At 47.7% G+C, this 27,619-nt stretch overlaps 5 protein-coding genes across 5 annotated transcripts; 3 read left to right on the top strand and 2 right to left on the bottom strand.

The window, feature by feature from the left end:
• Positions 1 to 475: 475 nt before the first annotated feature.
• On the top strand, positions 476 to 10,475 carry BC939DRAFT_460245 (uncharacterized protein; the record flags this gene model as incomplete). The annotated part of the gene is made up of 24 exons (XM_051556854.1): positions 476 to 1,382; positions 1,490 to 1,655; positions 1,732 to 1,924; positions 2,010 to 2,051; positions 2,130 to 2,291; positions 2,388 to 2,866; positions 2,957 to 3,119; positions 3,211 to 3,405; positions 3,511 to 3,787; positions 3,883 to 4,029; positions 4,126 to 4,475; positions 4,575 to 4,721; positions 4,819 to 5,103; positions 5,201 to 5,440; positions 5,542 to 5,802; positions 5,909 to 6,194; positions 6,292 to 6,478; positions 6,575 to 6,706; positions 6,796 to 6,883; positions 6,962 to 7,274; positions 7,356 to 7,925; positions 8,003 to 8,054; positions 8,151 to 10,071; positions 10,162 to 10,475. Coding segments are annotated over exons 1-24 (7,796 nt in total), but the record flags the coding sequence as incomplete, so codon positions are not given.
• A 3,730-nt stretch (positions 10,476 to 14,205) lies between these two features.
• Positions 14,206 to 16,360, bottom strand: BC939DRAFT_460242 (thioredoxin-like protein). Its single transcript, XM_051556853.1, has 3 exons — positions 15,515 to 16,360; positions 14,881 to 15,092; positions 14,206 to 14,751 (listed from the first exon to the last, which is right to left on the bottom strand). The coding sequence occupies exons 1-3, from the start codon at positions 15,901 to 15,903 to the stop codon at positions 14,573 to 14,575; spliced, it is 780 nt and encodes a 259-aa protein (XP_051409339.1). The 5' UTR covers positions 15,904 to 16,360; the 3' UTR covers positions 14,206 to 14,572.
• Positions 16,361 to 18,072: 1,712 nt separating this feature from the next.
• BC939DRAFT_400395 (kinesin motor domain-containing protein) lies at positions 18,073 to 19,520 on the top strand (the record flags this gene model as incomplete). Its single annotated transcript, XM_051552540.1, has 3 exons — positions 18,073 to 18,393; positions 18,749 to 19,243; positions 19,347 to 19,520. Coding segments are annotated over 3 exons (990 nt in total), but the record flags the coding sequence as incomplete, so codon positions are not given.
• Positions 19,521 to 22,310: 2,790 nt separating this feature from the next.
• On the top strand, positions 22,311 to 25,156 carry BC939DRAFT_460237 (nucleophile aminohydrolase). Its single transcript, XM_051556852.1, has 6 exons — positions 22,311 to 22,528; positions 22,654 to 22,735; positions 22,830 to 22,847; positions 23,127 to 23,300; positions 23,454 to 23,518; positions 23,876 to 25,156. Exons 1-6 carry the CDS (start codon positions 22,478 to 22,480, stop codon positions 24,947 to 24,949), a joined length of 1,464 nt encoding a protein of 487 aa, XP_051409337.1. The 5' UTR covers positions 22,311 to 22,477; the 3' UTR covers positions 24,950 to 25,156.
• Positions 25,157 to 25,204: 48 nt separating this feature from the next.
• BC939DRAFT_505780 (autophagy-related protein 22-like protein) lies at positions 25,205 to 27,326 on the bottom strand (the record flags this gene model as incomplete). Its single annotated transcript, XM_051560709.1, has 6 exons — positions 25,205 to 25,406; positions 25,511 to 25,994; positions 26,110 to 26,604; positions 26,726 to 26,979; positions 27,085 to 27,101; positions 27,192 to 27,326. The coding sequence occupies 6 exons, from the start codon at positions 27,324 to 27,326 to the stop codon at positions 25,205 to 25,207; spliced, it is 1,587 nt and encodes a 528-aa protein (XP_051409336.1).
• Between the last annotated feature and the right edge of the window lie 293 nt (positions 27,327 to 27,619).

Genomic DNA, 27,619 nt, shown 5'->3' with positions numbered 1-27,619 from the left:
TTCCACGTTTCTCTGTCGCGACTTGAATTGCAAACACACACACACCCGTTTTGCTCAGCTCTGAGCGCGTCTCAACAGCGCTACCCGCCAAGACATCCATTCCACTCTCTCTTCCTCCCCTTCCCCATTTCACGACCCATTAACCTTACATACCAGGATTCCCTTTCAGCATTCCGCTTGAGATTGTCACGAAGCGCGGAGCAACACATCGTCGTCCACCCGCACCCCATCGACTTGACGCCATCAGCACACCCCCATTTAGCGGCGTATGTACTGTATATACGCTCCAGTCAGTCGCTTCCTTCAGTAACCTCTACAGCAATCGAGACCGGGCACTACCGGTTTGTGGTACTTCTTCTTTCTCCTCGAAGCTCTGTGGGGACCCTTTCCACTTTCCTCGGTTATCCAGCTGCAGTAATTTTGTACTAACCACATCCACCATCGACTACGCCCCTTTCTCTTGCCCTTCTGCGCAGAATCAGTATTCAAAAAAAGAAAAAAAGAAAACAAGAAAACAACCCGCGTACCAGAACGAGCCAGGCAAAGACGAGATATTATGAAGACTTCAGAAAAGACCCCAGACAACACACTAGCAGCCCCAGACAAAGTATCTACAGTACCTCAAAAGTCCCAGCAGGAGTCGAACGCACCGCAACTCCAGTCGCCTCAAATGACCATGGACTTGGAGGACCACGCCGCACATGTTACAAGACCTCGGCCCCAACCACCATCAAGACCACAGGTTCCTCCAGGGTACCAACCTACAGACACCATGGCGAACGAAAGCATCCTTGTGCCCACCAATATTGGCCTGACAGGCTATGTAAGCGGACATGTCGATGCAGTCGAGGAAGAGTTACCCGACGAGTTCTTTGACAACGACACATCTTCCGAAGCAGAACTGCGGCAAGCGGCCGTTGCAGCCTGGGCAGATTCGCCGGGGACCGCCACCGATGTTGTCAATCAAAGCTCTGATGATTTTGGTGATGATGTGGACGACATCAGGGACGACGAAGAGGACGAAGAGGACGACGATGACATTGAAGAGGACGAGGACAATTTCTCAGATGACACAGGCGACACCGACGAGCTGCAGGAGGCACGCACCAAGGACTACCATTATAGCAGAGCCGCTCATCATGGGCCATACCTCAAATCGCGTCGGCAAACGGAACAACTCAGAAAGAGCCACGGTCGATCAGCCGCATTACGAAAACGACCTTTGAAATTGAGGACGATTTCAGGCACAGGGCCGCGCACGGACTCGATAGTAAACCCAGGCGTTACCTATTCGCCGGTCCAGGACGCGACAACAGAGTCCATCTCATCCGAGCAGGTTTTCACGCAGACTTGCGAAGAAGTAACGGACGTTCTACACCAAGGTACACGGCCCTCAATTACGAATGACAGCGTCCACTTGTGGGGATTATCAAAGCGCTTTATAGCCAATTCTTGCGGACCATTAACATTGCCGATTGCTGAACATTAGGGCTGCTGCAACATGGAATTGACATTGTCAAAAACCTGATCGAATATAACATCGAATGGAGGAGAAAGAAGGAGCAGCCTCAGGGCTGCCTGTATACACCAAACCAACTTCGCGTCCTCGAAAACGAATTCTTTGGTCTTTGGGCCAAAATGTTGGTAGAGCGGAGGTAAATTATAAACGCAAACAAGCCGCGCAGCTCAATATTGTTGTCCTCAATTACTGATGAACCAGCCATATTTTAGGGCTAGCACGCACACCGTCGCGATTGTGATGTTTCTGAAGGATTTTATCCAGCTGGGCTGCCTTATCGTGGAGCAAGAAAACACGCTGTCGGAACTTTACGCGCAGATCATGAACGCCATATTTGAGCAGGGTGAACTGGAGATCTACAAGCGCAACCCAAAGCGACCATCCAGGCTTGCTCATATTGAAAGAGTATGTTGCTCTCGATCATGCATTGCCAGGCTTTCTCTCGCAGTTTGTCCGCATTCTCTTAGTTTCATTCTTTTATTCCTTTTAGTTGACCAGGTTCGAAGATTACGCATCGGAGTATGGACCCGAGGTAGGAACGTGTCTTCATACCGCCCATTCACATAAGCAGCGAACATAGCCTGAAGTATGCTTCATGAATATCTTTTAGGATGACGAAGTGCCTCAGTTGCAGGTTGAGTTCCAAAGGCTGTTTTCTGGACTGGGTGGACTAGAGATTTGCATGAAGGCGATTGAGTACCATCTGAATAATTCCGAACAACCAGAAGTTAGACTATTGAACCTGCAGCTCATGCTTGGATTGATCTCAAGGGTATGCGTTTAGGGCAGTCAAAGTTCAATGAGACATGACATTTGGGACATTTTGGACGAACCTAATAAGACAGCGAGTTTCTTTCTATGTCTTTAGATCCCGGTATCAGGAGATTCGGAGCACTCACAAATTTCGAAGCTGTCAGACCTTTCTAGGCGTCTGGTCGCAGCGGTTCTTGCGGTTTTTCCGGACCACGCAGACAGCTTCAGGTTTGTGAACAAAACAACGGTGCTTGATATCATTTCCCAAGTCGGCTGCTTTCTTTTGGAAAATTATCGCCTGCAGGGTCTGCACTCAAATGCTGTCGTGGAACAGGATACGGGTTATGGAGAGTACGGTATCCAGGATCAAATGTCCCTCTCCAACTTGGGTGAAGTCAAGTTCGCAGATTTCAGACTGGAGATGGCTGTCCGTTTGATGAAGACAAGTCGTTTGGATTTAAGGCTAGCTGGCTTGATCGAGTTGAAAGAGGTGCTCGTCAGGATCCAACGACTCCAGCAGGGTCGCTCACGCCTGCATAGACGATCTGAGGCGGACATGGATGTACAGATGGAAATGGATCGGAAACCTATTGAGTAAGTAAGAATCCGTCGTATGTATGTATGCGCGCACACGATGAAAGTTGAGCTCATGTCTGATACAATTTTGTCGTTACACTTTACTAGGCACCTATGCTCTAAGCTGCAGAGCATGCGCATTATGGGATGTATCTTTGGATCCAATATTCATCTGGAAATCGTTCAACGGAGTACAGATGTATTAGTATTTCTTGTTCAAGCGCGGGTGCTCACGATCGATGACATTGATCTCATATGGGCGAGCGTTGGGGTATGTTTAAATGAACTTTGAAAGTTGGCAGAATAGCGCTGATAATACTCGTGCTCTAACGCCGTTTATTTCTATGCTTACGCAATTTTAGGGTAATCAACACCCATCGATTGTCCATGGAGTGTATCAAGTCCTCGGAGAACTATGCAGTAAATTACCTCAAGAGTTCTTGCGCAACTTGTTCATCAAATTGCAGGCTGTGGCGCTGGACAGCTGGGACCTGCAGTTGGTAGATCTTGCGCGATCTCAATTTCTAGCCATGGTTCAGCGTGCGAAATACAATCCTGTGAGAGCTCATACGGCATTTCTGTAGCGTGTTCGTGCCTCCGATGAACTGCACAGCGGCTAACAAAACGCCTTTTCGAACTATTTGGTATCTCATAAATCGTAGGAGGAAGGGCCCATTTCGTTGATCCCATATGAAACCCTTTTGAACGTCCTCAGAAACTCAACCCCGCCATTCGATACCCACGAGGATCCTTCATTTAGTGCCACAACTCCAAGTAACAGAAATGTAATTGCAGCCATTGCGCAGCTTCTCAAGGAAGGACTAGGAGTGGGTCCTCTTCCACAAGATCGCATGAAGCTAGTCGGTCGCTGTATGCAGGACCTCAAATCGAATCATCCAGGAGCCATTTGGAGTTTGCAAGTGGTACAGCATATCTTTGGTAAGTTGGGTATAGCTAAAAGTTGATGCAGTACTTTCTGCCTTGACTGAATAACTGATCAGAGAAAGGGGGGGTTTTTTTTTAATGCACTGTAGAGAGCCATTTTATCAACAACGAGAGCGGAAGTTTGCAGTTTTACAAACAGGCATGCTCTTCTCTACCGGAGCTATATATTTCAAACTTGAAGGCATACACCGTCGCCCTGAAAGCGACCCCTCCAGCTGTTAGTCCAACAGCGTCCTGTAAGTGCCTCTCTATCATCCAATCTATCTCTGACTTTATTCATTATATAGAATACCTTTCAGCGCCTAACCAAGTTCCTGGCGCCCTATCACTAGCATTCGCACAACTCTCCACGCACCATCTCTCACAGGAGTATTGGCGAGGTTTACAGCTCAAGATACGGCTCGACTTTCTGAAAACAATCGCTAGGATATTCCCTGTCTACTGGAACTCTCCTGATTTGGCAGAGACACTCTGGAGTTGTCTCATAGTCGATCCCATCAGTATTCAGGAGCAGGACGAGACCTTTGCATGCCTGGAGGGAATAGCAGAGCCTCAATTTGTCGAGTATATCTACGAGATTCTACTGCCAGGGCTGGAAGTTGCAGCAGTAACACAAAAAGCATGGCAATGTATCAAACAATACTTTCTTCTTCTCAATTGGCAGAAGAGAAACCTGGTGGTGGTGGGTGCTCTCTCTTGATAAAACAGCAGAGTGTAAATTATCACAGCATACTGAAAATGGGTTTTAACAAACTTCCCACACTTCTTTTCTTGAAATTAGGCAACTGATCCGTTAGTTGATGGTTCGCAAGCTATCGTTGTTCTTGCACCCTTATACGGTATGGACCTGATATGGGAAATTGCCCTTCAGGCAAGACTGCCAGCCGTAGGAGCGAATGCAATCGACCTCTTATCTTCGCTATGCAAGGTAAAGAATAAACACACAATTCTTGCCATGATGGCGAAGATCCAAAAACAAGGCTTATTTCTCACGCCTCAATTCACTTACCTACTTTATACTTTAGGCGCATAGCGGCCAAGAGGAGAGTGGCGCGCTTGAGGAGATCTATGAGTTCCGTGAAGGGCTTGTCGAAACTTGCATCGAGCATTTAGTTCGCTCGTCGGATCAATTGGGAGGCGAGGACACAATGGATATGCCAGACGTTTCATTGGTCTTTGAGCGCTGCATCGGGATTTTAAAAGCGTTCCTTTTAGCATGTAACGCAGAGCGGAGCGATGGTGCAACCAGACTTGAAATACATGGGACCTTGGATGAAGATGCTATGCTTACTATCAGAGTCAGCTCAAATGTAAGACGGCCACAATTTATGCGTGCATGTGTTTTGGGCACATCTCACACAACGTTTTAATGACGATCTGCTTCTTACTTTTGCGTCGGCTTCATAGTTACCACAATTCCAAGTTTCGATTCATCCCTCAGCAACACTGGCATCTTTGAGAAGAATGATCGCGACTAAACTTGGCTGCTCTGAACCGGAGGACGTTCGCCTTTTCTCGCTCGGCAAGGACTTTGCGACCGCATGGGACAGTAGGACGCTCGAGGAACTACACATTGATAATTGCCAGTCGATTCTCGCATCAAAGCGTCCTCAGTCAGCTATCTCACTCCGTCCCACTCCAACAATGGTATATTTGCGGTTATGTGTCCACCTTTCCCGTCAAAACACCAAACGATTATCAATGGACTTCTCTTGCTGATGAATCTTGGATCTACCCCGTCACTATAGAAACGAGTGCCCACAGACCTACTATTACAGCCCAGCTTCTTCGAAAGGGTACGCCGGATTTTCTTGCTTGAGGAGAGGTACGCCTCGCAAGCCTGGGAGGTGGTAGTTCGACTTCCGACTAGTTCGGTTCTTCTTCATTCGCTTGAGAGTCTGCAGGAAGATGTCGACTGGACAACCGTACTGGATGCACGATCCCCATTCTTGCTGCTCTACTCTTTGCAAATTGTCAACTGTTTGATCAAACGAGATCAGTGCTTTGAGGTATGCTTTGCCTCCTCTGCGCTATCTGAGACTATGAATCGTGGATGGGCGCATCATTTTGTATTTTGGTTCTCATTATTAACGTCTATCACATGGTAAAAAATAGGACCCTGAGAAACAAATTTGGATAAAGCGATTCCTCAGACTTGGCGGTCAGCGACATTTGACGGCGTTGCTCATGTCTGAATCTGGTTTAGGTGCAGCAAATACCAGCCCAATAGCGAGGAAGGCGTTAGCCCTGATGTTGAAGGTTTTGGTCCGATTGACGAGCTCGGCAGAAATCGAGTCTGGTATGGCCACGGATTCGAATGGACCAACTGTCCCAGAGTTCTTGAACAAATTGGTGCAAGAGATCCTTACGTCTGCTTCTCGGACTGGCGGCCACGATACAAGTGAGTTCTGGTGTCAGACGACGCCCAGAAATATAAAAGTACGCAGCCTGAGTTGTATACTTACAGATGCACGCCGTTCTTGTTACTTCCGCTTTAGATGATCAAAGTATCGTCCTCAACGCTGCAGGCCTCATTTCTTACCTTTGTGCAGGCCCGCAGGGTTGGCATCACTTTCAAGCTGGGTCCGATATTCGTTCTTTGATTTTCGTGTCCATGATCCAGAGCGAGTCGATGCAGATCAGACAAACCGTCCTCGAAATGGGCAAAAAGTTTTGCTCGCAATTGTAAGTGATGCTTGATTGACTTTTGTAGATGTGCCGTCGGAATGTGTTACATAATACTCATATCTTGGCCTTACCTCGGTCTGAAATTTGTAATAGTAAAAACCCCGTTTCAGCAGATGTGTCGCCAATCATGTTTTTCCTTGACATACTCCAGTCATTCTTGCCCGTATCCAAGGAGTATGAAAGCAACTGCTCTGAGCTCTTTGAGTTTTTTGAGATCATTGCAAGGTAATACAATAATGTATTGGAATGGGATTGGTAGCCTTGTGACATTCAATCTTACACATGGATTAACGAGCTTCCATGATTTATTACAGGGAGGCTGTCAATTACTGCTCCGAGGATCGCTTCAAAGCTTTGTACACCAGACTGATGGAGACTATCATCGGCCATTCATCGTCCGAGGTACGTATCATATATCCCTTTATCATGATATATTCAAATACAGTATTGACTAACACTCGGACACTTGCATGTATTTAGGACATGTCCATGCAAAAGGACGACACGATTCTCATCGGCATGCTGAGGGTGGCATCAGCCATGATCAACACGGATGCAAGGCTGAAGCAGCTGTATACCAATTTCAGAATTATCGACTACATTATGGATGATTGTCTTTTTCCACAAGGATCACACTTTTCAGATACTGTCGACGCCACTACTCTCCAAGTTGCCAAGTGCCAAAGTGAGGGATCTCGATCTGCTGCGTTTGAGTTTTTGGAGGAGTCGGCCAAGGGCGAGCCGGAAACTTTACGCCATATTATCATGAAGACCCGCAATCAATTTGCGAGAGGTATGAGATATCAATTTCTATCATGTACCATTGCCTATGAAGAGAATAATGGGACTCACCTTTGTATGTCACGTTGTTTAGAATCCGAGATAGAAGATCAGTGGGGCTATGATCCACAAATGATCAAGAAGGCTGGTTGTGGATTTGTAGGACTCCAGAATCTTGGCGCGACATGCTATGTAAATTCAATCATCCAGCAGTTCTTCATGAACAAGGAGTTCAGACACGGAATTTTGGATGCTCCTGTCAGCGAGGATGACCCGGGGAGACATGACACACTGTTGTATCAGCTTCAGGTACTATTTGGCCATCTACAGCAAAGTATTAAGCGCGCCTACAACGCACACGGGTTCTGTTACGCCTATAAGGATTGGGATGGAAACCCGATGAACGTTGCTGTGCAAATGGACGTGGATGAATTTTTCAATATACTCTTTGACCGCTTGGAGAACAGCGTGAAGAGCACCCCGCAAGAGTTATTGTTCAAGCAGCAGTACGGAGGCAAACTCGTTCAGCAAATCAAATCAAAGGACTGCGAACATATATCGGAGCGCGAAGACAGTTTCTTTTCCATCCAGTGCGAGGTCAAGAATAAGAAGACACTGGAGGAAAGTCTTCAGCTCTATGTGCAAGGAGAGATCCTGGATGGAGGTAAGGAGCGCGAACAATTGATTTCCAAATATTTTGGAGCCCGAATATGCCTCTTACAAATGAAACTTGTGGATTAGACAACAAATACAAATGTTCCAGCTGCGATAAACATGTCGATGCAATCAAGCGGTAAGGATTTTTTTTCCAGATCGTTGTCCTACTTTGAAGGCAATGTGTGTAGAGCCATGTTCATTGACATCTTTTGATCGCTGGTATTCATATTAGTGCATGCATCAAGGAGCTTCCTCAAAACCTCATACTGCATTTGAAGCGATTCGACTACGATATGGACACTATGCGTCGCATCAAAATCAATGACCGCTTCGAGTTTCCTACGCGACTTGACATGGAGCCTTATACCCTCGACTACCTGACTCGAAAAGAGCAGGCGCAAGAAGGAGCCGGCGGATCGCCTGTGGCGTATAGCACTGGAGGACAGGAGAACGCGGGTGCGTTTCAGTACAATTTAGTTGGTGTTCTTGTACACACTGGGACGGCGGATTCAGGACATTACTACTCTTATATCAAAGACCGGAGCTCAGATATCCCGTCAGGATCATCTCTGGGCTCTACTTACGGCGAAAGAACGCGGTGGTTATTCTTCAATGATTCGAAGGTGGAGGAATTTGATGCCAATGAGATCCCTGCGAAGGCTTTTGGTGGCCCTGAGTACATACCGCAGGAATCATCACCGTACTTAAAGTCCCCTCCAAGATCGACCACAAAGCCGTACAGTGCCTACATGCTGTTTTACGAACGCGTCGATCATCGGACACAAGAGCCGCACGAAGGCATGTCTGGGAATGTCCCGGTCGATATCGAGGGTGTCGTGGCGAAGGAAAATGCTGCTCTATTGAAGGACTTGGTGGTGTTCGATCGGCAGTACTATCGCTTTATCTGGGAGCTCTTCAATCTGTACCGGACATTCCCTCAGCAAATCGACAATGATGACGAAGGAGCGGCCATGGCAGAACCTCTGGATTATCTCTCGATGCAGTACGGATTGGATTTCTTCTTTTCTGTGTTAATTCATGCTAGAGACGTTGACCAGGAACTTCAACAGTGGACACGCTTTCTGTCTTCGCTTCTTGCGCAATACCCTAAAGGATGCGCAAACTTTCTGCGGAACTTGGCCGACAACCAAACCCTCTTGTCGAACATCCTCCTCCTCTGTCCGATTACGCAGGTTCGCGAAGCGGTGGTCGATCTGATCTACGACGCATTTCATGATTTACGGGAATGCGATAAAGTCGAGTACGGCCTGACGGTGTCACTAGGTAGCGGAGCGTTGATTGATACGACTGTCGATTCAGTCGAGGACGACAACTTGATCTGCATACATGGATCGCCTGTTCACTTGTTTATTCAGACGCTTCTGAGAATGTTATCTGAGGCGCGTGCAAACTGGCGAAACTTTGACGAATACTTCAAACTCATGTACAACATTACGCAACTGGGTCGAGCGGAGCGTGTTCTGATGGCTCAGGAAGGATATCTTACGGATCTTGCCGAGTTTTACACCTTTGATGAGAGGACTGATTCCAAGAAGAAGAAGATGGGTGACAAGTTCACGAAGCCATCGTTCCATTACCTTCTCTTGACAATTCAGGAAGTTCTCACTACTTGCGACATTAGGCGATCATGCGAGGCACTTCAAAGACGTACCCAAGTACAGGACTCTGCTCATGGCCCTGTTGGCAATAATGCATACCGAAAATCTTCGAGCTCCTCCTCATCGACATCTTCGGTTCTCTCAAGCTCGAATTCAGACGAGGTGGCCGTGGAGGATGACATGCACATCCCAAGTGTATCGCCTGAGTTGGGACGAAGTGTCATTATTTCAACCGCGGATTTCAACGCCCTTTTCGCCAGTACCGGGCCATCGTTAGCATCTGAAAGATCCTTGATCTTTTTCACCAAAATGATTGCGGATAGAACCGACAGCGCTATCATTGCCAGAATGGTGACCCATTTGTCGAGCCACGAAGTCACCGGACAACGTCTTTTGGCGTCGCTGTCATCGTATCTTCAATATGCGAGCGAAGACCAGTTCACAATCATCATGCAGGTCTTCAAGGAACTAGTTCAGGTGGTGGACGAAAACTTGGAAGCGCGGGTTGAATTCATACTGGTGCAGCTTCTCAAGGTATTCCTGCAGAAAATAATAGTAATGGATATTTGGTCAGCCTGCACTGTTTATGACTCTAACTATTGACTTGTATCATCATCTCTGTAGGTGCTTGAGCGATCGCCGCAGCCATCGATCGCGTACGACTGCCTTGAATTTTTCCGAACGATATCCGATTACGGCCAGTGCGGTCGGTCCGCGCAGGGCTGGTTGCTACGAAACAACCGTATGTGGCTCCAGGAGCTTTTGCTCATGCAGACGGAGCCTGATACGCGTTTGCGTGCCCGGTCGTTTTTCATGGAGCTCTTGAGTTCGGAGCGAGCATTCAACGGCTGGAGCGATGATCAGGCGGCCGTTGCCTCGGCACAGCACTTTGGCAGATTATTGGAGCTATTGAAGGTCATTCCTGATATACTCTCATACCATTATGCCCATGTGCGAAGAGGTAGGCATAGTCATTCTCGACTGAATGTTTCGTCATGCCGCATTACCAACCGTCAAATGTCTACAGCATAGTGCACTTACTCTCTCTTTCTCTCTTTTCATTTTTCATGGGGGGCGGAGGTAACTTAGATGAGGATGATGGTGGTTGGAGATTTGTTGAATACTTTAAAGCTTTGAGCGAGCTCGTCAAAAGTGATACCGAGCGGAATATGGTAATGACTGGTCAAATGAAAAATGGTATGAGTACGGCCAAGAAGTGTTTGCTAACGATTTGAGCTTGTCTTTGTGTATTGCCTCTAGTTTTTCCAATGCTGGTCGGTGTTCATAGATATTCTGATAAAGATCGATTCGCAGCAACTCAATATGGACTATGATAAGAAGGTATCAATGGGCACTCTCATATGATTAGCTTCTGTCGCTAACGTCCTGACGACTAGAACCTAACATGAAAAGTCGCTCTGATTTCCCTGATACCCTAGGAAATGATGGTTTTCTGGAGCAAAATCATGAACGAGGACCAAGAGAGAAACTTTCAGCTGGCTAAGTTTAAGCCGGTTGGCGTTCTCCTACGAAAGTTTTACGTTTGTCTCCAGAACAACCCGATAAACGTACAGTTTCATCGAGAAGTTCTTCCTATCTACTTTGGCCTTGTGCTACGCCTCAGCAAAATCGACTCAGTCTTCCACACCGAGTGGGTCCAATGTCATAATTATAACTGGGCTCTCAATGCTATGAAGTGGGGTGCATTCACTCAACATGTACGTGGCATCTGAAGACCTTGAGAACAGAGCGATAATGCTATCATGCATTGGGTGAAGACTAATATCTCAAATTTATTGTCTTCAATTTCTCGGCGTAGTGCCCTAATGAGTTGAGTCAGTTGCTGCAGTATACACTATCGGAGCTGCCCCAATATCGACAAGAGTGCTGGCGAATGCTTCCATCTTCGGAAACGCCTCGGTTCCCCGCTATATTCATACAGTAAGTGAGGTGACAAATGTTGCAATTTGAGACAGAATAACCAAGAACTCCCACCTAATAAGCTACGTGCATAGGATGGCGACTGCAATGTTTGAGGCCGAGAATGCCCTGGCCGGGACATTGTTTTATCAGCACCGTGGCCTTGTACGCCTGACAGATGTAAGCCGAATGACGGGATATAAAGACACAATGTCACGAGTTTTTTTTTTGGGATATTGCTGGATCTAACGTGTTTTTTATCCGCCAAAGGTCATGAACGTTGCTGGGCAATCAGGGACCGCAACTAGCGATAACGAGTTTTTTGCTGTTGAAGCTTTGGCACTGCTCAGTAACTACCTTTGTCAGATGACTGTCTGCCGCAACACGCCAGGTAAACTAAAAGTTCTAAAGGCAAGCGACTGGTAATAAGATCACTGTTGGTTGGTCCTGACAAACGCTTCCTTTTTTTTTTTTTTTCAACACTTAGCGTTTGCTGAAGCTATGGATCACTGGAGCAATATCCATACAGCCATCGAGCTTCTGACCGGAAACCTGATGTGGACAGCGCAGCCACAGGTCTATGGAAACTCGATTAAGATACTTGAGGTCATTGCCAAGGAAGCCACTTATACACAGGCCGCCCCGATTCTCACGGTGTTGGATAAAGCACACTGCGAGTTGAGGGATTCACTGGAATCTGGCGGTATGAACCATGTACAAGGTAATTGATTCAGAAGACGTCCTCGAAGCTATTTGGGCTTAAACTTCAGTATGGTGCTAATACATAGCTCTGTGCTTCAACGTTATATTACGCTATCAAGTCCAAAGCATGTTTGGCGGAGTCAATTCGCCTTACTGCCGATATGGTGTATTGGAGGCACGCCAGGCATTATCAAGCATGGGTTCACCACCAATGCGGATAGGGCCTCTTATCTTTATGCATGCAGACCTTTTCAGGAGTCTGGAGCATGAGGCGGCCCAGCAGGTTTTAAAAGACTGGTTCTTGCCTTACTGGAAGCTCGCGTTATCGGCATGCATGCTGGATGGTGGCAGCAATCATAACCGCAAATCTATCGAGCTCGGTAAACAAAACAAGGCAGCATTGCGTTGTGAGACTGCCATGTCCTTTTCACCCGAAGGTCGGCCTTCTAACGGCTTGACTGATACCCATCATATTTTTTAAAATGTAGGTGCGTTGTTGGCTGTCGAACAAATTCCTGTGGGGTCGATTATCCATCTCGAGGTTTTGTGCGAGGCCGTCAAAAGAGCAGCAGATAATGAGGAGATCATGCTTTCGCTCCAGAATCCATATGTGGCTCTGTTCATGGAGACGTTTTTGAGGCGCGACAATTATTTTGATGCCTTGACAGAACGGCACCTGAGCGCGTGTGCAGCCCTACTCAAAGCAATCAACCTAGAAGAATCTCTACTCGTGTCACTCACAGAAGAGAACTTTGTCCGCGCTGAGAAGCGCTTGGAGAACGATCTTTCATTGAAAGAGCCCTCCGAAGAGCCAACCTGGACTAACAATGATGTGTGGGGCCTCGTGACAGTAAGTCGTCTTTGAAGGTGAATAAGCGACTGGAAATGGTGGACATGCATACCCATTATATTTTCCCCATTCTTCCTGCACTTTTAGGCGTTGCAAAACCTTGTGATCTTGGACAATGATATGAGGGACGAGGGTAAACAGGAGTCTGTCCGACTGATGCAATTACAGAACCGATTGCAGCACGCCATGCTTCAAGTTCCAGAGAAGTACAAGGCGGTCTTGTCGTGTTTCCTTCCCCCAACTTCCGCAAGCATGACCGCTAACATTGTCCCTGGATTGGGCGATGTGCGAGGGACTAAGTCGGAAGAAGCGATTGGGATTTCAGAATTGCAAGGGGCACGGGTGGCAACAAGCAAGAGCGCCAATGGAGCTCCGCCCTTATCCGCAGTAGCCAATGATGAAGCCACAAGGATGACAGGGATCTTGGAGATCTCTAAGGCGACCCCTAAGCTGTCTGGGGCCGTAGAAAGTGTCCTGGAGGCAGACAAAGCGGAAGACGCCTGAGTTTTATAATGTTTCGCTATCAAACATTGCAGCGCTCTGAGTAGGGGTTCTCTTTAGCCTGGCATGGTTTAACGGGAAGTTGGCTGCATCTTATTTTCACGGTAAACGGAATAAACTTTCCTCGATTTATTTTGAGTTTGCTGTGCAGGCTGTGGACAGGTGAGCAGTGGCCGCGTGTACCACGGAAAGCCAAGTAATTCCTGGCAGGTGTAGACCACCCTTTGGCTACAACTTGAACGCCTACGGTGCAAAACAGGGCATCACATTCCTCTACACCAGTGGAAGTGAGGGTAGAGCAGCGCATTACCGCCCCAGCCCACAGACGGTAACCTTCGGAGGGCCCGTTAATTACATTGGTAAGATCACTGATGCACCCACAGGCTACACTTGCGACATTGCTCTATGTCTCATATGGTAATGCAGGCTACAGCGCGAACTGCGGGTAAATTGCCAGGGCGCCAAAGCTGTGTTCTAGCCGTCAGAGTCTACAACTAGGAACTTTATTTCGTGCGCTTATCCCAAGGTCGGAGGATATTTCAGTGCTCTTGAGAGCATAGATCCCAAGTTGATTCTCGCGCCGAGAAAGGAGCGCTGTAGGTTCCACTGAGCGTTGTGAAACGAGAGCAGAACACAGAGCGTGCATCTGTCGGGCGGGTTGTTCCGAAAATCAATATATGGCCGCGTGGAGTTAAGGATGTTTTTGTATTTATTTATTTGTGCATGTGCCTTTTACAATGTTTTGAGGATACGCGCTCTCGGCAAGATGCATTGGCCAATTAGGTGCGCCCAATGTTCCCACCGGAGACAACAGTCCGTTGGTTTGCACGAGAGATGGGAGAGACATGATGCGGAGTTGCGCCATTCTCCACTGCTCTCTTTCGCTCTGGGGAAGTTCATATACACAAATCTAAGGTTTATACATGACACAATAACCAGGAAGCCTGGCTACGGAAAGGATGACTGAGATCGCTATAAATCGAATGGCATTCCACATATTATGCTTTATGACCCTTTCATCACGATGTTGAATACTGGTGCTAGATAATATGATATCCTGTATTACCCCTCCCGTGAAGAATGAGCGGAAGAGGTGGGCGAGGATGAGGAGGAGACGGATTCTAGTGCTTCCTCCAGGACTGAGCGGAAGGTTTTCAAAGGTGATCCAACGTAAACAACGATCCCATCGACGAGCAAAACTGCGCAAGGGATGGCTCTGTACCCGCTTGGTTTGTAGACCGCTAAAAAAATAGAACAAAATATGAAGGCTGTCAGTTGGGGACGAGACCAGTGCAGTACCAACACAATGCGTAGTCTGCTTTTTTTTTTTTTTTTTTTTTATGGATCAGTTCTTGGCTGTATTGTCGTACAATCCTTTGCAAAACCCTCGGCATTATCGACCATGAGGGTGTAGCGGAACTCTTCCTGATGTTCGTCCATGAAGGCGGTAAGGAACTCCATGTTGGGTGGTTTGGTGGTACTGAAAATGCTCTCATTATTGATTCCAATAAAGGCCACTCGCCCCGAGAATTCCTCTGCCAGCTCTGACACCTCTGGCCCTGCTTGGAGACATGGGCCACACCTAACGTATTGAGAACAGAAAGGAAACAAGATAGGTTTTTTGTTTTTGTTGAGTACATGATTGCTTGTGACACAAGATCAATTGCAAGTCCATGGGCCAGGTCAGGTCCTAGTCCATCCATCATATTCGCCCATCCTTGGTATAGTGCACGATGCACAAGAGCAAGGATGGGTAGTGGCGGAGACGTCGTATGGCCCTTTGTGCTCATCAGGTGTTTGTATCTGATTACAAAAAGGAATATAAAGGAAACGACCAGCGCATGCGAAAACTCTATCCATACTGCCACCAACCCTAATGCAAAAGTGTAATTACATCTGCTCGCGGCGCCGTTTTTGTTGTTGTTGTTGTTGTTGTCGTTGTCGTTGTCGTTGTTGAACCACCCAGTGATTGAGAAAAAAAAATATGAAATCAGGAAAACTTACCATGAAGCCCAAAAGTCGAGCACGACGACCCTTTCCTCACCCTTGAAGCGAGGACCGGTGATGTGTTCACATTTGGAGGTGATGACTAATGGGTCGATTCTTGTTCCGAGGATGGGGCTCTTCCAACCCTCGCGGAAACATGGTGCAGGCCCTTTCTTGAGTTGTGCGCGGATTGCCTCATACGATTCGACTTTGAACCTCGACAACAGTTCGAATGGGTCTGTAAAGCCGATTTCCTGAGCCCGCGTCTTGAACTGATCGATGGCCCGGTCGAAGGGCTCGTCCTCCCACCGCTCCTCGTACTTGTCCTCGAAGGGTTTGTTGAGGATCGTGTTGTAGGCGTCGATCAGGAGTTTCTCTGTCTCTGTCAGGGGCAAGTTCGGTGCCATTGTTGCTTTTGTATTGCCGTAAACAAACAAACAAATAAAGAGAATGAATGCGTGGGAGAAGGCGAGGTATGTATTATAAATGTAGTGGTGCGAGTCAGGAATGGATTAAGAATATTTGTATATAAAAAAGCTGTGCTATTGCTGAATAATGAATAAATGTATATAGCTCCAGTGCAGGGCAGTCAGAAGGATATGAATGTATTTATGTTGAGTAATATGTTTTTATAAAAAAAAGGGCGTGGAGCGAGGTTACGGAGATGAGAGATGACCGTGAGATTAGTTTCCCAGGACGATGACGGCGAACGCGGGTGAGAGGGTCGAAGGAGACAGCGGGCTAGAAAGACTTGAAAACGGTGATGGGCGAGTGCAATGGAATGAACAAAAAAAAAAGAAGGAAAAGAAAAAAGAAACAGAGGCGAGAGGAGAGAGAGGCGAAATAAAGGCGTGAGGCCGCTTAGCCCCGAGAATGGAGAGGGAGGAGGAGCTGCAGACCTTTCACACGACGCCCAAAGGGTATACCGTACATCGCAGGAACGGTCTCTTCTGATTGGCTCGTGGATGGATCAAGCACTCATTTCTCTCCTGCAGCGTTGTTTGTTATTTGTCTTCAAACGCTCTCTCTATTCGGACGTAATAACCTTCGTTCATGTCCGTGGTGCGTCTGTATGGTCTGGGCCTACACCCCAGTGCACATACGTAGTCTACCGATGCAGCCTGTCCTTTGGGTTTAATTGCTCTGTGCAAAAGAGAGCTGTACAGTTCAACCAGCCTAATCATGTAGCCAACGCAGATATGAGGCTGCCATGCAGAATAGTCTAATGCCACAGCACCGTCAGCTCTTTTTTTTTTTTTTTTTTTTTTTATGTGTGTCTTCTATCTGGATCAAGTGCAGTCACAGCTCCGTAGCACAGCAATTGTTCAATGTAAACAGCACCGCGCGTTTTCCCCCTGCAAGGGTCGCATCCCACATCCCTCGCTCATTTGCCTCTCACCTTTGTCCATCTTGTCCTCCTCCTCTAAATCAGCTCCATCTGCATCCAAGCCATGGCAAAACCAGGCAAGCAGCCGCGCAACTTCAGGTACCAATGTCGGTTGTTGTAGCACATCCTATGGCGGCTGTTGATCACACACGCACACACGCACGCACACAGACACAGCACACATAAAAAAAAGAAAAAAAAGGCGCCACTAATCTATAGTCCGTACTTTCTTCTCCTCACTCCTTTTGTCAATTCTTTCTTTCACGCTCAACTGTCTCTTTTCTTTCTCTTTTCTTTGTGGACGGGCAACAACAGGACTCAAGCGAGGAATGCGCACAAGCCCACTGCTGTCAGCTCCTCTTCAGCTTCAGGAACCAGGTTAACGTCAGGAGCCAGGTCAACGTCTGGAACCAGTGCTTTCATCTCTCCCGCTATTTCTACCAGTACTTCGGTCCCAGCCCATTCCGTACGCCACCAAAGAGCCGTCTTCTCTGAGCGCACAAACCAGGCTCGACCTCGCCCTCGCTCGCTCTTCTTACCGCCGCCAAAGATCTACGACACCTTCCACCTGAAACAGTCTCTAAGGACAAAATTAATTCAGAAGCCTACTTCTAGCCTCCCATCCTTCCAGGTCGCATCATCACCATCCTCTAGAAAGACGCGCTTCCCTTCATCTCCAAGTGATCGATTCAGCACCCTCATAACACCCTCGAAGCGACCAGATCAGTCTCCAGGCAACCTTTCTCGTATATCCCTGAGCGATCTGGTCCTTGGGTGCTCCTCGCCAGCATCCTTGACTTCGGCAGAATCTTCAACTAGTCCAACATTCCAGCTGGAGGACCTTTCTACAGCGACGCAGCACATCCCTAAAAGTTTCGATACAGAGATGGAGCCAATCAAGGTATGTCGTCAGACGAGCTTTGACTGGAGGACAAAGCGTGTGGCAGTACAAAGCACGCGCGTTACTAAACGACAAGTCGATAAATCGTCCATTAGACCTATTTGCGACTCAGGCCATCAAGTGAGCTAGCGACGCACGAGAGTCAGAGTCAAGGTTATGTCGAGATAGAGAACGAGACCGAAATTCTTATGACACCACCACCAAATGTAAGTCGTACTGATCGCAGCTCAAATGCATGTGCCTCTTCGCAACTTGCAATCACGATGTATACCTGATCATCCACTGTGTATGTCTCTACAGTCACGGGCAAAAAAGTCATCAAAGCACAAGTTCACAAAGGTCTTTGGGCAGGCCACAGCGCAATCGGATATATTCGAGGAGACGTGCCTACCGTTGTTGGCGCCCGTCATGAGGCAGGAGAATTACAACGCCCTATTATTTGCGTATGGGGTCAGTAATTCCGGAAAGACACATACAGTCCTCGGATCGAGCCAGCCTGGGCAAGCCGGCATTCTTCCGCGAGCCCTCGCTGTCGTATTTCGGTCGATCGATACATTTATTCAGGACTCAGGAGAGGCTGCTCAATACCGACCGATTGGATTCCAGGACGTTGAAAGGATTGATACAGCTGGGACGGACGTTATGCAAGACGAACAGCAACATGAGTATCAGCAGAAACAAAGCGTGGATAGTATCAAGTCCCTCGATGGTGATCTCATGAAATTTGCCGAGAGACTCGATATTCAGCTGGACGATGTCAGCGTTGAGTGTCTACTTGGGGAGGGCAACACTGAGATTGACAGTCATGGTAGGGCAGCACATCCACTCATGGAACCTTTTACTAATGTGGGCTTTTTACACAGTGTTTGTCACTGAGTATGTAACACATGTTTTCTCCTTGCATTTCATAGTTGTGTCACTACCTGATGGAATGGATTACACAGTATGGGTCTCATGTGCAGAGATTTATACTGAGAAGATTCATGACCTCTTGGCGGAGCCACCAGAATCGCTAGTGCCAGGTCTAGGCGCCCTGAGCCCAAAACGACCCGCACTTCATATGCAAACCGATCAGACAACGGGACAAAAATACATTCATGGTCTAAGAGATATCAAAGTCAGGACATTGGAGGAAGCGCTGTTAGTTCTTCGAGCTGGGCTCAGACAACGGCAAGTCTTCAGTACCTTGCTCAACAACGTGTCATCTCGGAGCCACTGTGTTTTCACGATCAAGATCCTGAAGACCCCACAGTTCGGCAATAGTGCGGCGGAGACTGCGGCCAAGGGCAAAACATCTGTTTCGCGACTGTCGATCGTGGATCTAGCCGGATCGGAGCGCGTTCGGAACACTAACAGCACTGGACAACGACGGAGAGAGGCCGGCAATATCAACAACAGTCTGATGGTTCTTGGCCACTGCATGGAAGTTTTACGACTAAATCAGATAGGCGCCTCAAAAGTACGTTTGCAACAATTGTGCTTGGTAGTCTGTGGGTTTAATGGAAACGAACAATTTAGCTAACATATACTACGGTGCACCTCTGAACCTCAATTTGTAATAGGTCCCTCAAATGGTCCCTTATCGCCACAGCAAACTCACGCAGCTCTTTCAAGGCGTTTTGGATGGAAAGTCAAAGAACTCGAAAATGTGCCTAATTATTAACGTAAATCCATTCCAGAACGAGTTCGATGAGACCATCCAAAGCCTGAGGTTCTCATCAGTGGCAATGAATGTCTCAACACTACGACAACGCGGTTCAAAGGACGAAAGCAGCCCCATCCGGAGGACTCCGAGTACTCCCACGCAAAAGAAACAGTCATCGGCAACCGCTAGATCCCCGCTTGTTAGTGGCCAATCGAGCCGTAGCCAGGATGATGTAGATGGCAACCTAGAGTCGAGCATATTGATTTCAACACTTCAGCATCAAGTTGAGGACCTGTACGAGAAACTTGCGGCCGCTGAGGGTAGATGCAGTGCGATTGAGGGACAAGCACGGGAGCAGTTCATGGATCAGCTGACAAGCAAGCTTCTTGTCGCCTTTTCAAAAAAAGAAACTTGTACGCGATCAGCCAGCCCTCCGGCTTTGGCTATGGAGACTGTCATCGAAAAGTCGCGTTCGAGACGGTCATCTAGCCCTCCTGTTCTTGAGCCCGTGGACGTCATCAGCAACAAATCCGACAATCAGAACAAGAGAGCCCCAGTCCCCACCGAGAATATTCGTCAGATTATGGAAGAGTGCGAAACGAAGAATCAGGCGAAAGAAGAGGAGTTACAGCTCCTTGGAAGCGCATTGGCCGAGAGCGAAGAAAAGAGAGCAGCATTGGAACGGGCACTCGAGGACGCCAATCACACTATTAAAGCGTGGCAACAATGGCTCAACGACGCCCCCAGCATGCACAGGAGGTCGAATATCAGGGTCCCCAGCAGCCACTCGGAAGGCACTCCTGCAGCCTTTTTAGTTAAGCCCACAGCGCAGCGATATGAAACGACGGAAAATCATATTTCTTCAGTGATGGATCAAGAGAGCAGATATGCGAGGCGGACGAACTCTTCTACAACAGTCACTGAGATTGCAAGGGCTGCAACCGTGGGGTTGGGAATGATGGAAACCATTCAGGATGCGGAAAAGTATGCGGTGGAGCAGGCTGCCCAGGATGAGGCATTTGTCGACTATGCTGCTCAGGAAGAGACAATCCTCGATGAAGACTCACAGGACGATAATTTCGTTGAGGAAGCGGTCCAGGGTCAGAATGGATTGGCTGTCGAGGAAGCTGCTCAGTCTTTGAATGGGTTAATTCTGGAAGAGGGTGCACAGGATAAAGCGTTCGTTAAAAACGCTGCCGAGAATGAGGAGTTTATCGAGAAGGCACTTCGAGACGAATTGGCTATTGAGAATATGGCCCAGGTTGGTCGTTTAATTAAGGATGTCAAGCTCCAGAGGAATGAGGTTGACGACAGCGATCAACACCAAGATCGCGCAGAGCAGGAAGTCCGGCAGGACGATGATACCCATGACAAGTGTGTAATCGAGTCAGCCAAACTCCCTGTTGACAGCTATCAGAACCATGGAATCTCTAGGGAGACAACCGAGGACGCTATCGAGGCTGTAAAGGACATCAATGAAGCGAATGATGACGTCGATGCGGTTACCACCATGCAGGAAGACTATAACGGGAGTTCCACAGATATTATGACCGCACTTAGGTCTGACCGATTCGATCCAGGAACCATGATCACTTCTTTACATCGGAGATCTTTCCCAGCTATGATGGTTTCAATCCCCTCCAACACCGGGCCTCGGCGCTTTTCAATGATGGAGATGCGTTCAGACGCTCTTATGTCCTCGCGTTTTGCGGCACTCCGAGGTCTTCACAATCAGGGTTCTATGCAGTCCATCAAAAAGGCTCGGCTCTCGTTAACCGAAGCCTCGCCTACACTTCTTGAAGATAGCGATTCGGAGTATAGTCCTGTGAACTGGAGTGATCCTCAAATGATCATGAGTGTCGAAGAGAGTCACGACGACACCTTCCAACCCGATGATGGCGATGAAACCGATGATTCTGAGGCAGAGACAGTGCAGGACCATCTATTGATGACGCCTGAGAAGGAGAGTCGACGTGACAGTTCGGGCAATCGATATGTGATTGACGATCACGTCAACACGCCTCTTGCGGACATATCGCCCATTCGATCCCTATATCCAAGGCTTTCCCCACTCTCGCCGAGGGATGGACACCAAGAGGAAGTGGATCAGCCACAGCCCTCGGATAACGAACACGCAACAAAAGCACAGGACAGCCCCTTCGTCACGAACGGAGAGGATGAGCCTATTAAGAGACATCTTTTCAGCAGATGGGAATGGCATGTCGAGGAGGATGGTAGAGAGGACGGGGACGCCGATAAGACTGTATCCCTCGACCCCGCAGACATATCACTGGAAGATCGATCAGACTATGGCAGTGCTATCCAGAGCCTTGAACACCAGCTCGACATGGCGACGATAGACCACTCGAGTAGCCAAGAAATGGATCCGCAGGAGAACTCGACGCAAATGCCTGAGGAAAATGCGACATCGAATCTGAATGATGGATTGGCGACGCCGAGCAAGAAGCGGAGGCGCAAACTCCGAGCTAAGAACGCGATTATGGTGGAAGAAATGGAGGAGACGATTGGGATGCCACCACCTGCTCCATTGACGCGTCGAAAGAAGGGCTCAGGACGAAGATAAATGACACCTCTTAAGACAGCAGTCGACCTGCTGCTGGTGTTTCCCGATTGCATTCTTTGATTTATTCACTCATGTACATACATAGCGACTTGCATTATATACTTGTATTCTATTCTGTTGCTTCTAATCCTCAACACGATGAACTATTTATCCAAGCATGTGGAGTAGATGATTCGAAGTGTATTCTGATGCAGAAATACATATAGGCCACATGGGTGGTCATGGTGCCTTGGGATGTGGACTCAACGGGTAAAAGGGCCTGCTCACTCATGCCGCTTTGCTGGACTTTGTCTGGATCTTCATTCCTCACTCTCATTCCCATTTGTTTCCTGCTTTGCCTCCTCCCCTTGCTCTTCAATAACTCTTATCATTTATCATACATCATACATACAAATAAATAAACCCTCTCTACGAACCAACACAAGCTGGATCCCACCTATATCAAGCGGTTCAGCTCCGCGGCCATGTGCAGAATGCTGCTCTACAAAGGACGACAGCCAATTCAGCTGGCCCATGTAGGTTCTGCTCCCGTTGTTCATTTGCATGCATGCATTCGGAATGGTGCTCATTCCTCAAAGGACAGGGCAAAGAAATAACAACTTTATTTTTTCTTTTTTTGTACTCGGCACCGGATTCACAGCTGTTGACCAAACCGGCACATTCAATAATCAATCAATCTTTCGACTCGAGGTTGCGGTTGCAGGGAAGACAATGCGTCAGTGGTATGCGAGGGAAATGAATATTACAGGGGCTGTACAACAAAGCAAGATTCAAGCATCAAGCACTCACAGCCCTTTTTTTTTTTTTTTTCGGCAGGCGATGGATTTGGTGTCGGTAAGTCTTTAGATAGTCGGCAAAGCAACTTTGCATGCTTTTCGACGATAATGAGATTCTTTGATATCCATCCGTATAATTAAGCTGTCGTTCCGACTATCCATCTTTGAGGGTCTGTATAATTTTATGGGTCGCCATCTACTTGAGTACCTTAAACCGTGCGGGCATATTTTTTTTTTTAGCCCGTTGATGTGGATAGATGCATTTCAAATTAGCAACGGAAGGACAGGGCATGAAGTTTACTGACTGTATCTTATTTTATTTTTCTCCTTCTGAAAGGATGGTATGAATCCCAACCAGATCAAGAGTCAGGAGCAACGCCTTGTCTATTCACCTCGGTCACGCCAGCATGGAATAACATGAATCTGATTCGCCTGGCAGAGAAGATCAAGAGCCCTTTGGTCTTTGCCCATGTGCGCGCCTCGTCTGCGGGCTCGGTATCAGAAAGCAACTGTAAGTATTTGTTCCTGCAGCTTCTTTTTTTTTTTTTTTTTTTTTTGAGCAGGTTCCGGAATGAATAGATGATCAACAGATGAAACGAGGCATACTATTATCGTAGCTCTTTGTTCTGATACAGGAATGCAAAAATATAATAAAAAAAAATAGGTCAGCCCTGGCAGTATGGACGCTTAATGTTCATGCACTATGGCCTGATTGCGGATTTTCACTTGGTAAGTAAAAAAAAAAGAACTCTTGCACTTTTGAAATGACGCCAGTGTGGTCTGTCCTAACATCATTATGGTCCTTCCTGACACCATCCATGCACATATCGCGCTATTGTTGTTGGTCCGTTCATTTCATTGGGGCGAACTGGAGAAGAAACGGTTGTGCAATGAAGAGCAATGAATGAGAAGAGAGAGAGAGAGAGAGAGAGCGAAAAGCAGAGTTTTTCCACTGCTTTTTTTTTTTTTTTGTTATTAGTCATTGATAACCAAGCTTTTTGGTATGGGTGTAGATGGGGATGATTGTGGTTCTTTTTAATTTTCATTTATCTGATTGACAGAGCTCCAATGTTTTATTGTTCATAGATCAAGCGCAAGGTCCAAGAGTCGCTCTCGGACGAGATTTTTCTGACTGTGAATGGCAACACAGATTCAGAATGGGTGTTTGCAGTCTTTCTCAGTCAGCTTATGGCGCCGCGCCAGGCGGAGCCGTTCTGTCACAATGTTCTCAAAGTAGCGATGTTGAGGACCATTTCCAAACTCAACGCATGGAGTAAAGACGCTGGGATCAGCGAGGCTTCGTTCATGAACTTTGCAGTCACGGATGGGGTCTCGGTTGTGTGTACGCGCTACATCAACTCTTTGACGCTCGAATCCGCCAGCCTGTATATCTCATCAGGAACCAAGTTTGAGTGCTATAAGCCTGGGCATTACAAGATGGTCAAAGAGGCTGCGAAACGGGAGGATTTAGTGATGATCGCGTCAGAGCCCTTAACGGTCGAGGAGACGGATTGGTTGAAGGTGCCGATGAATACGGTAGTGGTGATCACTTTGAGGATGAATGTGCTCATGTATCCGATCGAGGACGAGTTCCGGAGACCGGGGCAGCAGCTAGAGCAGCAACGGGAGCGATTGGAGATCAAGCGTCCAATTGTAGCGGCGATTACGGGTGAGCGACGGAAAGATGGGGCCCGGGATATAGGGCATCGGGAGGTTGCCTTTATGGGGAAGGATAACATGGCCGAGCGTGCCTCGGCGGATGTCAAGGACGTTTTAGCAACTTCTGGGCTCATTGGCGCAGGGATCAGTGGGGACAACAAAAAGTACAGTAACAACGGTAGCGACAGTACGCCGTCCTCGCCAGCGATGTCTTCGTCTCCATCGGCTTATTACCTGCCGTCTTCGCCATCAAATTCCTCCATGTCTACACTCTCTTCATATTTCAGCGACATGACAGTGTACGAGTTCGCAAAGGACGGAGATAATGCAGGTGTCACAGGAATCATGGGCCGTGGGCACCGAATCAAGGGGTATGATGAAGACAGCGAGATTGAGGAGGATTATCGCATTTTCCCTGTCAATACGTCTTCTGCACCGGTGATGATCCCCAAGGATGCAGGTGGACTGGATCAGTTTTCGTCAAGTCGACAGCGAAGCTAAAGCAGCTCCACCGAGGAATTTTAGTTTAGTAGAAAATTTGAGCAGCAGTCTTGGGACGCATCGAAAGGATTATCATTGGACGAGATTTGACGCGCCGCGTGTTTAACACGTCCCGTTTCCGCCCGTACACATTCACGGCACCGTCTTTGTGCTACACCAATGTTTAATTAGCTAGTTTCAGTAAACGAAGAAAAAAATATGCGATTACTATGATACAAATGCACACAATGTCGTGTAGAGGGTATAACTGGCGATTTAAAAAGAAGGCTGTTGTCGAGACCGTTGCAACTTTTCGCGCTTATCCCTAGCAAACTGCTGGGCTTGATCTTTTCCTAGATCGACGTCGACCGTGAGAAGGATCGCGACGCCAAGGGCGATTAAACCAAGAGGGAACCAGAATGCTTTGCGATAGTCGCCTGTAGCAGTGAAGATTGCTCCTGTAACGAGTGGACCCAGCCTAAACATTTATAAAATATAGAAACAACAGAAAAAAAAAGAGGATGTTAGTGCCAGTATAAACATATCGAGCATTCTCGAGAAGAAAAATGAAATAGCACTTACCATGAAGATCCCTTGTCTGCCAGGAGGTAGAGCGAAAACCACTCATTCTCATCCCCCTCGGGACACATCTCCGACAGCAACACGCGTGTAGAAGAATAGAAGGTGCTGATAATTAATCCAATATAGAGTGTGCAGGCCCATCCTTCACCCACAGTTTTCAACCCAAATTTGTCTGTAAAAAACGGGACTATGGTGAGGTAAGCTATCAAGAGCGTGTAGAGGGCCAGACAGAGAAGGATCATGCATCGTGTGCTCAGGGACCAGAGCTTGCGGAAGAACATGAATGCATAGACGCCTACAAAGGCCATGACGGTAAGGAGGACGGAGATGATGAGGGATTGAACGTGGGTGAAGCCGAGTTCACGGTAGAGGATGATGAAGAGAATTGTGGGGATGGTGTTAACACCGTCCGAGAGAATGAACCAGGAGACCATGAACTTAAAGATCTCGGGGAGTTTGCGGGCTGAGCATAAGGTGTCATATGCTACAAATCGCACAAAGGGCACGAAGCGTATCACGGCGGAAAGGCGGATTAGTTTTGGCTGGAATGCCTACTAGGATGGCGAAGCAACAGCATGAAAGACACAGGTGAAACTTACTCTTTTTCCAGGAATGAACAACCCAATTGGTTCCCTTGGGTAAGGGCTCATTTGGCCGCGCATCCAGGTAAGGAGATACGATCAGGGTCCACATCAGCCACCACACGCCCGTAAATGCGATCGCGATCTCGAGACTTAACGGGCTCTCGTTCATGCTCAAGGATATACCAATACATGCAACGTAAATCAACGCTGCGCCGATATTCCCGACCGCGGCCGAGTAGGCCGAGATATCATTGATCTTTTGTTCCTCAATCTTCCGGATTACCTGGACGGACTCACCCCGGGACTCAGCTGCGAGAACGTCGGGGTGGGCGCGTCCGTAAAGTGGGAGGTAAGAGTGAGAGAAGACGCTGGTGATGTTGAAGAAGGCTCCGCCGAGGGGAGAGAGGATTGCGCCGACCCAGAAGAGGGAGGGGCTTTGAATGATGAAGTAGGCGAGAGCGTTGATGCAGCCGAGAGCAGAGAATGCGATCAGTAGAGATTTTCTGTAAGCTGAAGTGTAGTAATTAGAGCAAGTAAGAAGTCAAGGGACAGATAGGTTAGATCCTCCTTGCTCAGCTGCATTAGCAAATCTACATAAGAAAAAGAAAGAAATGAAGAGGGTGTAACATACATCCATGGTCAGCGACCGCCGAGATGGAAAGTGAGGCAAAGAAGCTGAGGATGGAGGATAGAGACGAGATGTAGAGCGAGATGGTGCCTGGTTCTAGGTAGCGTCCCAGCACTAAAGTCACGCATTTGAAGCCTGGGATGGTAACGTTGCAGGAGATGGTGTGGTCTGAGGCCATCACGCCGGCCCTGGAGGCCATGTCTTGGATTAAAAGCGGGGCTAACAACGAGCTGGCAACCCATCCGTAACCACAGTATCTGGTTGACAATAACAAGGGGCGAGAAAGCGACAGGATGAGTGCTCGGTGAAGATTAGATACGATGACAGTTCTTTTCGTTATGGCGGTGCAGATACCCACTTACGTTCCGTTTTGAATGTACTACATGGAGGAGGTAATAGAACCAGGTTAGTGGCGTTATTGGTTACAGATCCATTCGACATGCGACTCAAGTTCCTTACGAACACTTACCCATGCCCAGAGCTCAGATCGTTTAAGAGGTGTCACAAGTGGTTTATGATGTTGTTTCTCTTCATGGCCGTCCAAATCCAGTTCTGTGAGGACTTTCAGAGTGCTGGCGCTCTCTGAAAATATCTTTGGTGCCATGATGAAAACTTAATTGTGCTGGAGCAGGGGAGCTGTAAGAGGAGGAAAGGAGGATGTGTAAGAAGCTGAATCCAGGCGCGCAATTGAAAAAATAAAGAGACAGCCATCGCTGCTTATGTCCGTTTTATTGAGAGTAGAGCGGCGACACTTACGGCCCAGAGGCATCATCCGTTAACTACTCGCAATTTGTTTTTTATGCAAAATTGTTCAAAAAGAAGGGCAGTAAATGCACGCTTCATCTGCATTCGGAAAACCGTTCTCTTTTTCACTTGTATTACGGCTCTGCTTCACGC

The sequence above is a fragment of the Gamsiella multidivaricata genome (genome assembly GCF_025024155.1).
Source record: "Gamsiella multidivaricata strain RSA 2152 chromosome Unknown BC939scaffold_61, whole genome shotgun sequence".
NCBI classification, from domain to species: Eukaryota; Fungi; Mortierellomycota; class Mortierellomycetes; order Mortierellales; family Mortierellaceae; genus Gamsiella; species Gamsiella multidivaricata.
This window is presented reverse-complemented; position numbering and strand designations above follow the sequence as displayed.

What these genes read in the sequence shown, in the direction of transcription:
- BC939DRAFT_460242 (XM_051556853.1), bottom strand. Translation starts at nt 15,903, where the DNA reads ATGGCACCGAACTTGCCCCTGACAGAGACAGAGAAACTCCTGATCGAC. An exon ending in CTCGACTTTTGGGCTTCATG is followed by an intron (nt 15,093 to 15,514) that starts GTAAGTTTTCCT and finishes TCAATACGTTAG; the next exon opens with GTGTGGCCCATGTCTCCAAG. An exon ending in CGAGGGTTTTGCAAAGGATT is followed by an intron (nt 14,752 to 14,880) that starts GTACGACAATAC and finishes CTATTTTTTTAG; the next exon opens with CGGTCTACAAACCAAGCGGG.
- BC939DRAFT_460237 (XM_051556852.1), top strand. Translation starts at nt 22,478, where the DNA reads ATGTGCAGAATGCTGCTCTACAAAGGACGACAGCCAATTCAGCTGGCC. An exon ending in CTCGGTATCAGAAAGCAACT is followed by an intron (nt 23,301 to 23,453) that starts GTAAGTATTTGT and finishes AAAAAAAAATAG; the next exon opens with GTCAGCCCTGGCAGTATGGA. An exon ending in TGATTGCGGATTTTCACTTG is followed by an intron (nt 23,519 to 23,875) that starts GTAAGTAAAAAA and finishes TATTGTTCATAG; the next exon opens with ATCAAGCGCAAGGTCCAAGA.